This window comes from Schistocerca piceifrons, chromosome 8, assembly GCF_021461385.2.
Source record: "Schistocerca piceifrons isolate TAMUIC-IGC-003096 chromosome 8, iqSchPice1.1, whole genome shotgun sequence".
Taxonomy (NCBI): Eukaryota; Metazoa; Arthropoda; class Insecta; order Orthoptera; family Acrididae; genus Schistocerca; species Schistocerca piceifrons.
This window is the reverse complement of record NC_060145.1, coordinates 145,741,475-145,752,461: the sequence shown is the minus strand read 5'-3', so window position 1 is coordinate 145,752,461 and position 10,987 is coordinate 145,741,475. Positions and strand designations below refer to the sequence as shown.

Here is a 10,987-nt window from a genome sequence, read left to right as displayed (position 1 = left end):
TCTGATTCATTTGGTAGGATACTGGCTAAAGAGTGTGGTAGGAATGTTGAAATATATAACCTAAGGCCAAGAAAATGATGCACCATGAAGGAATTATCCAAATGGGATAGAAATCTGTAGACATGACGTACATATACGGACAAACAAAAGATTACAATTTCAGAACAAATGGATGATTAGCTCAAGAGAAAGAAGTTCACAATCTGAGCAAGTCAGTAATGCGTTGGTCCACCTCTGACCATTATGCAAGTAGTTATTCGGCTGGCATTAATTGATAGGGTTGTTGGATATCCTCCTGAGGGGTATTGTACCAAATTATGACCAAATTGACATGATAGATGACCAAAATCTCAAGCTTGTTGGAGGGTCCTGCCCATAACACTCAAAATGTTCTCAATTGTGGGGAGATCTGGTGACCTTGTTGGCCAAGGTAGAGTTCAGCAAGCACGAAGACAAGCAGTAGATAGTCTTGTTGTGTGCGTGTGGAAATTATTTTGCTGATTTGTAAACCCAGGATGGCTTCACCAACAAGGTAGGGCATAGAATATCATCAACATACTACTATGCTGTAAGGGTGACGCAAATGGTAATCAAATCTGTCCTGCTACGAAAGTAAACAGCACCCCAGACCGCCACTCCTCGTTGTCAGGCCACATGACGGGCAACAGTTGGGTTGGTATCCCAGTGCTGTCCAGGGCATCTCCAGACATTACTTTGCTAGTCATCAGGGAACAGTTTGAAACAGAACTCGTCACTGAAGACAATTCTAATCCAATCAATAAGGTTCCAGGTGTGTCTGGAGATGCCCTGGGCAGAATTTGGTATGATATCCCAGAGGAGGACATTTAGCAACTTGATCAATCAGTGCCAAGCTGAAAAACTGCTTACATAAGGGCCAGAGGTGGACCAACACATTATTGACTTACACAATTTGTGATGCTCTTTCTCTTGAATAAATCATCTAATTTTTCTGAAATTGCAATCATTTGTTTGTCTGTGCATGTACATCACATCTACCGATTTCCATCCATTCCAATAATTCCTTCCTGGAGTGTCATTTGTTTTTCTTTAGAATTTATGAACTGACAGATAAGTGAGTAAAGATGCCATACATCTTGCCAGGACATACTTGCATAACTTCAAGAAATTTTTCTCATGGTAGAAATTACCAAAATTTTTTAACCCTGTACATATATATCTCATAGAGGTTGTACACGTAAAACTGGGTGAATAACAGCTGACACATAGGCATACAAGGAGTTGTTCTTCCTATTCATCCATGTAACAGAAAGAGAACTAAATATATGGTAAGATAAAAAGTATCTGTTGTCACAGATTTCACTGTGATTTAAAGAGTGCAGAAGTAGATACAAAGAGAGATGGAAAAAAATCAGGACATTAGTGTGTTGTCTAGTACTGAGGAGCTTTACTCATTGATCAGTCTGCTGTTAGTTGTATCTGATGCCTGCAGCTGCTTCTGGAAGAAATTCTTATTGTGTGAATTTCACAGTCGTTCACACTGACTGCACATTCAACTCTGGACACAAGTTTCCATTCACTGTAATTTTCACAGTTGCCTGACAATATGATATGTCACCTAAAGTAACTTCAAAAATATTTGAAGAAGTTATGTAACAGTTTCAAAACCCATCTATGATATTAGACAAAAGGTATTTTGGTAGCTGGTTTTGATTCAATAAATTCATCAAAATTCTATTGACTGTGAGTTATAAAACGTGAAAGATTAAAAGTAACAAATTTTAGTAGAAATCATTCTGATATTGGTAAGCTTAATAAATCTAGTCATTAAAATACTTGACATCAAATTTTATCACACTTCAAGCACTTATCCATGTGCTTAGGCGTTCCAGAACTATTCCTATACTGGCACATAAATAAAGTTTTGAATCCCTTCATGAAGAAAACATTCAAAGCTTTATTAATATTACATTTCCTAACTATGAAATAAATAAAAGCATTAGGGCCACTGACTAAAAACTTTACATATCTTACCACTCTATATTATAAAAATAAATACCTTAACTTCAGGAAAGCCTATGACTCAGTTGATGGGAAATCGCTATTTGAAATACTCAATGAACTGGGCTTAGATAGTAAAACTACAGTTCTAATTAAACAAACGCTAACAAACACCAATTCTAAAGTGAAATTTAGAGGTGAAATTTCTAGAAATATCAAACAGTTCTAGCATTGGAATGATGATGATGTGATGATGATGATGATGATGATGTGATGATGATGATGATGATGATGATGATGATGTCCCATACTCGGATTAGCATAGGGTACGATGCGGGAAACCTGCACCGCCGTACTAGGCAAGGTCCTAGCAGAGGTGGTTTGCCATTGCCTTCCTCTGACCATAATGAGGATGAATGATGATGATGATGATGATGATGAAGACTACACAACAACACCCAGTCATTGCCTTCCTCTGACCGTAATGATTGAATGATGATGATGATGATGATGATGATGATGATGATGATGATGATGATGATGAAAGACTACACAACAACACCCAGTCATCTCGAGGCAGGTAAAATCTCTGACTTCGCCGGGAATCGAACCCGGGACCCCGTGTGCGAGAAGAGAGAATGCTACCGCAAGACCATGAGTGTGGACAAGCATTGGAATAGGCTCGATATTTCCCCATACACCGAAGTGCTCGATAAAGTAACGACCTTGCTCAAACAATCACGTGACATTGGACTCAGGCGCTAGTGCAAGGGATACACGAGAAATCAGAAACTGTCCACTACAAAAATACTAAGGTCTGATTAAAAACTGACAGCTTTGTGAAACATAGGAGGAAATAACGTTAAATTCTATCAACTGACAACCTGTTGCTGTAGTTGAGCAGGATTTCAATAAGCGTTCTCATACATATATGGTAACCGTACACACACATTTATGCTGCTTTTTAAATAAAGATAATATTGAAAGGCGAAAATCTTGTTCTTTAAAAACCATTACTTGATTCTGAACACAAGTCCATATTTTATTTGGTTATGAGAAATTAATGATATACCAAGCGGGTTGCAAATGAGAAGTTCGGTCAGTGTTCATGTTAGAATATCGGAGAAAATCGTTACCAGCTTTTAATCAGCATTGGAACAAGATGATGACATTCAGATGAAATGAAAAAGGAAATTAACCAAGAAAAAAAGTCTAACTAATAAATAAATTGTATTAAACTGACAATAATTGTTGTCACGAGAGGAAATTGCAGCAGAGAGATCAATTTTGGAGATAGTTCGAACTGACATTGTGCCACGACTTTATCCCAGTTCACTGCTACTAGTGCAAAGTCATCATAAGGCACGTGTGCGTAGCATACAAATATTGCACAATAATCTAAGAATGAAATCAAACATTAAAGTAGCTTTTCTAAACTTTGTCATCATATGCTTCAGTACACTAATGTTCAAATTCCTAAATCTCAGAGTGATCAGACGAATGTGGTTCCCTAAAAACTCCGTTTTAAATTTAAAAAAGTGGTGCAAAATAATAAAGCTAGAAAGCAAAAAATTGGTCAGAATGTGCAAATTTATGTCAAAATTAACTGTTACAAGTCTCAACTTGATCGGCGTTTTTGCGCCAATTTAGAGCGACAAGGTGTCCATTTTGTCCAGTGCGTCCACCGGGGTCTGAGGGATTATTAGGTTTCCACCGGTGCCTTCATCTTGGCTTTTGAGGGTGACACATTACCTGATGAGGTGAAGGTGATGGTCTACCGCTGTGATGTCAAGCCATATATTCCTCCCCCAATGCGGTGCTTTAAGTGCTAGAAGTTTGGCCATATGTCTTCCTACTGTACTTTCAGCCTCATTGCCTCATTGAATGTTCCATGCCTTCCCTGTCTCATGATGATGTCATCCTCCAGTGGAATTGTGGTGGTTTTTTCCACCGCCTGGCTGAGCTACAGCAACTGTTAAGCTTTACACCAGCTTTCTGCATTTCCCTCCAGGAAACGTGATTCCCAGCAATGCAGACCCCTGCCCTCTGCATCTATAAAGGATGTTACAGGAATTGTAGCAACCATAGTAGAGAGTCAGGTGGTGTTTGTGTTCATGTCATAAACTCATTCTGTAGTGAAACTGTGCCCCTTCAAACCCCTCTTGAAGCTATGGCTGTCATAATATGAACAACGCAGGAAGTAACTGTCTGCAATGTATATCTTCCTCAAGATGGTGCAGTACCCCTGAACGTATTAGCTGCACTGATTGATCAACTCCCTAAACCTTTCCTACTTTTGGGAAATTTTAACGCCCCTAACCCCTTGTGGAGTGATACCGTGCTTACTGGTCGAGATAGAGATGTCGAAACTTTACTGTCTCAGTTTGACTTTTGCCTCTTAAATACTTGGGCCACCACACATTTCAGTGTGGCTCGAGGTAGTTACTCAGCCACTGATTTATCAATTTTCAGCCCAGGACTTCTCCCATGTATCCACTGGAGAGCACATGACGCTGTGTGCTTGTGACCACTGCCCCATCTTCCTGTTACTGCCCCGGCGTCAGGCCCACGGACGCCTGTCCAGATGGGCTTTAAACAAGGTGGACTGGGAAACCTTCACCTCTGATGTCACTGTTGACTCTCCCCCACACGGTAACATTGATGTGATGGTTGAGCAGGTGACTACCACAATCGTTTCTGTGGCAGAAAACGCGATCCCTCACTCTTTAGGGTGCCCCCGCTGAAAGACAGGCCGTTGGTGGTCGCCGGAAGTCGCTGAGGCAATTACAGAGCGTCCGGACACACTTTGCCTGGCTCCTTTGTCAAGACCATTCCACCTTGGGTGACCCTGCCAGTAGCTGTGCTACCGTCGACACAGCTCTTGACTTCATCGGAGCACGCAAACCCTCCCGCCTGGCGCTGAAAGTACCTTCAATAAGGTGGTGTCCCCTGGGAAGGGTCCCAGTGCTCAAACACCATAAAAACCTGCTTGATATGGATAGCTATCAGCCCATCAGCCTCACCAACGTTCTTTGTAAGCTGCTGGAACGTATGGTGTGTCAGCGGTTGGGTTGGGTCCTGGAGTCACGTGGCCTGGCTCCATGTCGGGGCGGCTTCCGCCAGCATTGCTCAACCGCTGATAATCTTGTGTCCATCGAGTCTGCCATCCGAACAGCCTTTTCAGATGCCAGCACCTAGTTGCCATCTTTTATGATCTACGTTAAGCGTATGACACCACCTAGCGACATCATATCCTTGCCACATTATACTGGTGGGGTCTCCGAGGCCTGCTCCCAATTTTTATCCAGAACTTCCTGTTGCTTTGTACTTTCTGTGTCCAAGTTGGTGGCTCCCATAGTTCCCCCCATATCCAGGAGAATTGGGTCCCACAGGGCTCTCTGTTGAGTGTATCACTATTTTTAGGGGGCCATTAATTGTCTAACAGCAGCTGTAGGGCCGTCCGTCTCACCTTTTCTGTATGCAGATGACTTATGCATTTCTTACTTCTCCACCAGTACTGGTGTTGCTACCTTCATGATGATCCACTCACAGTAGTGGAGGCATATCGATTCTTAGGACTGGTTTTCGATGCCCGATTGACTTTGCTACCTCACCTTCGTCAGCTTAAGCGGAAGTGCTGGCAGCACCTCAGTGCCCTTCGTTGCCTGAGCAACACCATCTGGGGTGCAGATCGGTCTACTCTGCTGCAGCTCTACAAAGCCCTGGTTCAATCCTGCCTTGAGTATGGGAGTCTGGTTTATGGTTCGGTGGTGCCCTCAGTGTTGCATGTACTCGATCCAGTGCACTACTGTGGCATTCGCCTAGCAACGGGAGCTTTTAGGAAGAGTCTAGTGACCAGTGTCCTGGTGGAGGCCGGAGTCCCTCCATTGCAGATCCTACATGCACAACTGCTCACCAGTTGCGTTGCACACATTTGCGGTTCTCCTGAGTATCCGAATTACCATTACTGGATAATGTTGGTGCTCTGTTTCGAAAACAAGACTGTTCGGTGCACTCACATACTGAAACGATCGGCAAAATGGTGGAAAGATATAGAATAGGGCCCTTGGCCAGTGCTTTCCAAGTTAAATGCGCTGGTAAAGCTATTGTTCCTTATTATCGCTGAGTCGATGTACACATAATGCACAGTATAAAATGTATCCTCATTATCGTACTTGACTGTACTTGAGACAGCTTGGCTTCTGCTCCACGTGAAACAAAATCCAATGAGGTTCCAGCAAATGCAGAAGAATATATAGTGTAATGTTTACATGTTGTTTATTCTTACAATGAACAGAGTATGAACACTTCTTTTCGGCACAAGTAGGAAGTGAACTCATCGAGGGCTGTACGTCGTCCTGGGTCATTAAGATTTCATGGAAGTAACTGTTTGTGTCCCACCTTTAATGTTAAACAAACGATATGCAAGTGGTGAGACTATTTTCCACTTTTGTGGCGAGCAATTAACTTTGATTATTAGAAGTCAGGGTGAAAGACCATTTAATGGAAACTTACCAGGGAGGTCACCTCTGAACTGTTCACTGCAGTTTATGATAGTCATCATTATTGTTATTGTCAGGAATATTACTATGTTATGCATGCGAACTGTTTTTAAATATACATTACTCAGTTAGAACACGAAACTTTCTTTCATAATCATAGGTCCTGATCTCGCTGAGTAAATGGAAAGTAGAAACATTTCTCTTTCAGTGAGTACAAGAAGAATGTGGACGTGCAGACTGGAAACAATGGTCATTATGTTCTCCATCGCTTTCTGGCTGACAGCAAAAATCGTTTTCAGGCTCTCGTAAAAGATGGTGAGCAGAGATTCAAATATTAAAAAATTTCCCACCGCTCCACGTCACTAGATCATGGGATGAGTGAAAGGTCAATAATTTGACTGAATAGTTATTGCAGTCTTTTATTTATGTATTGATTGCTGATTGTACACACGGCCTGCACCTTATGAGATATTGTCATCTGTGTTTCAATGTTGCTCAAACATAGCACCACGGAAATTTGGAGGGGGACAGTGACCCAGCTTAGTTGAGTTCGGAGAACTGTAAGTGTGGGGAGGAGAGTGTTGAGCAGGCAGGAATTTCATCATGCAGCCAATCATGAGAACGTAAATATTGTGTACTTTGGCTTTTTTTTTTAACAGCTACTGTGAAAATCTACTATGTTTAAATTGCAGTTTCCTGAATCCATTAGCAATCGGAATTGAGTTTACATCAGAATTGGACAAATATTCAACAATAGCATGCATCTCTGCTGGAGATGCTAAAATCTAGGTGGAGACCAGTGGCATACTTATATGTTTCCTACATAAATGTTGTCAGCACTCACCGCAAGATATGACGGGAATGACTGGGGGTGCGTCAGTCTAGTTGTACAGAGCCATTGCGAGTGCGGTAGGTAGACAGTGTATGGGAAGCAAGAGACATTGTGACATTCTCATGTCAGTATAGAGGCAAAATGCGCTGTGTATTCAGAAAAAAAAAGAAGCTATGTGTTCGGGTCTCAAGATTGTTTGAACACCGAAAGGTGCCTAACAACTGGAAAAAAGCGCAGGCCATGCCCGTTTTTGAGAAAGGCCGTAAGGCAGATCCTCACAATTATAGACCCATATCGTTGACAGCAATCTGTTGTGAAATTATGGAACATGTTTTATGCTCAAGAATTATAATGTTTTTGGAAAATGAACATCTTCTCTATAAAAATCAACATGGATTTGGTAAACTGAGATCCTGAAAAGTTCCTCCATGAAGTCCACAGGGCAGTGGACAATGGCGCTCAGGTTGATGCTGTGTTCTTTGATTTCAGTAAGGCATTTGACACTGTCCCACACTGCCAATTAATGAAAAAAATACAAGCTTACGGGGTATCAGAGCAGACTCTGAATAGGATTCAAGACTTTCTTGCAAATAAAACTCAACAGGTCGCTCTTAATGGAACAAAATCGACAGATGTAAAGGTAATATCCAGAGTACCAGAGGGAAGTGTAGGACCATTGCTGTTTACAATATATATAAATCATCTAGTAGAAAGCATTGGATGCTCTTTGAGGCTATTCGCAGATGATGCAGTTGTCTATACTAAAGTAGCAACGCCAAAAGTTAGTAAGAATTTGGAGAATGTCCTGTGCAGAATAGATGATTGGTGCAGGCTCTGGCAGTTGAGGTAAGGAGGATCTATTTTTATATTTTAGAAAGTTGAAGTATCAGTTTTTTCATTAGATATGTCAAATTGTACCCACAGTTACTTCAAGGAACACAGTTTTACAAGCTGCCACACATTCCGTGAAAAATTAAGGTTAAGTTTAGTTGCTATGCCACTGAAAATTTTTGTACAGTAGTCATATCTCACTCAGTAAGAATATATTTTTTGTCACTTCCATATCTCACCATACATACCAACCTAGATTCAGCAATTAACCAATTGCTTTGAAAAGGGAAGATAAGGTAATAGGAATCCAATAGCTTTCACTCATAATTACAAGGCTCCTCTGATAATACCATAGTGTGATGTTGCGTGAATAAGCAATTTGTAATTTATAATTTGTTATTCTGGTACTGAGATATTGCAACCTTTTCATTTTAACAGCTATATTTTGTATGATAGTAATGTATTCTGTGCTGTGTCTAGTAAAAGAAATAATTTAATGGCATTAAATTTCATAGGTGAGGTGTTCCAGTGCTCCAAGTGCAGGCTGTCATTCTCCAGTGTAGCATATCAGGAACGACATAACTGCAAGGGAAGACGCATGCCTTTGAAAGTCAGCTGTACTACTCCAATCAAGTATGCTGTTGGAGACCTGTGCAAGAACAGTAATGGTGGTGGCCTAGGGCATGGTGCAACAAATGGCTCTCCATCTAAAATAGAGAATAGCACAAATCAGATTTCATACAGTCAGTCAAACACTTCTAGTCAGTCTCTGTGTGGTAAACAAGACTTCAGACACAAGAATTTGAGTGAAACTAATGTTTGGGATGGCAAGAAAGACACACTACTATCAACACAGAACAACTTAGATAACACTTCAGGATCAATGGGGAATCATATTACGGACAATATGGGGAGTCGAGGTAGTGGAAAGGGCTACAGCAAATCATTCTCTCGTATCTCAAATGTTCGCAACCATGAGAAAACTTGGCCAGAAGAACGCCCATACAAGTGTACCACCTGTACAAAGTCTTTCTCTTATGCCTCACGTCTCCGTATGCATGAGGTAATTCACACAGGGGAACGTCCATACAAGTGCACCACCTGTAACAAGGCATTCTATCAACCCTCACATCTGCGTACGCATGTGCGAATTCACACAGGGGAACGTCCATACAAGTGCACCAGTTGTAACAAATCTTTCCATTCCAGCTCAGGTCTCATTAAGCATGAACGAATTCACACAGGGGAATGTCCATATAAATGCACCACCTGTAACGAGGCTTTCCCTTGGACGTCAAGTCTCCGTGCGCATGAGCGTATTCACACAGGAGAACACCCATATATATGCACCACCTGTAATATGGCATTCTCTTTTGCTGCGAGTCTTAAGAGGCATGAGCTTACTCACACAAGGGAACGTCCATACAAATGCTCTACCTGTAACAAGGCATTCTCTCAACTCTCAAATCTCCATAAACATGAGCTATTTCACAGAGGAGAATGTCCATACCAGTGTACCACCTGTAAGAAGTTGTTCAGGTATGCCTCAAATTTCCGTAAGCATGAGCGGACTCACACAGCATAACAAGCCTTGTGTACCAATAATGTGTGAAATTTATGTTTTACTAAACAAACTTCAGTTGCTTACACTTGCTGTAGAAGTTAACAGACGATGTTTTCCACAAGTCATTCACAGTATGTTGAGTGCTGTGTCTGATAATAGTGACTGAAAAATTAAATTACACTTCACCATATGTTGTATCATTCACATAACAACATACATAATTGTTAATTATCATGCAAATTGTGGATTAAGTGTGCCTACTATTGGGTGGATCCGTGTTGTGTGAAAACTTTGCAGAGATGCACAAACTGTCATAGTCAAGTGACAAAAGTGTACCCCAAACTCATGCTCTGTTAGTCAGATAGTCCATGCATACACACACTCATTGATGTAGTTAACTCACTCATCTTAGTAGTTGCTGCAGGTACTTGTTTTCCATTTCTTAGCACAATTGTATTATTAGAAAGGTGTTGATATTTGTGGATTTGAGTAGAACCAGAACACAAGCTACACTGTCTGCATGTACAGCTGAAGCAATGATTGTTGTTTGTGTGGCATTATTTATGAAAACCAAGTTAAGTTATTGTAAGTGGAACACATTCATGACTGTATCTAATTGCTGGTATTCATTTTACTAGTTTCCTGATAATATCAGTGTTCTGCAGTTGAGGTCTTTCATCTGCATGAAAATGAGAATACATTATGTAGAGTTGTATAAATATGGGAAAATTATAATTTTAATGATTTAAGCTGTAGATATTTATGAATCATAATCTATCATGTGAGGTCTGATTACATGAAATATATTTGTTCTTACTTTTTATCACAGAATGAAGATTTATCAGTGGGGAAAATCATTGAAATATTATATATCTTTCTACACTAGGTATTGGTAACACTAATACAGACAAATGCATACTTTTGCAGGCAAGAAATGTACGCACTGGGGAAAAAGTTTAATTTTTGATGTTTGTATAAAACTCAAATGTGTTTTGATAAGTATATTTCTCTGAATAAAAATGAAAATATGTTTATTTTATGTGTTTTATTCTGCGACTTTTCATTGTTACTGAAGCCAGTTGATTTAGAAACTTTACCGTAGTACTTTGGGTGGCAGCCATGCCTGCATCTTCAGACAAACTCTACAATTAATGTTCAGTAGTTGCAGTTCATGAACCATATCAGAAAATCATACGCAGGCTTTGTGATCAGTACTTGGGTGTATTCATGCACCCTCATTAAATTAACTGGAGCTGAACATGGCCCTGTGTGTATAAT

The 10,987-nt window shown here is 40.6% G+C and overlaps 1 protein-coding gene across 1 annotated transcript; it reads left to right on the top strand.

Moving 5' to 3' along the window:
* The first annotated feature begins 8,743 nt into the window (after window positions 1-8,743).
* On the top strand, window positions 8,744-9,794 carry LOC124712138 (gastrula zinc finger protein XlCGF7.1-like). Its single transcript, XM_047242437.1, has one exon. It carries the CDS (start codon window positions 8,744-8,746, stop codon window positions 9,728-9,730), a length of 987 nt encoding a protein of 328 aa, XP_047098393.1. The 3' UTR covers window positions 9,731-9,794.
* Window positions 9,795-10,987: the final 1,193 nt, after the last annotated feature.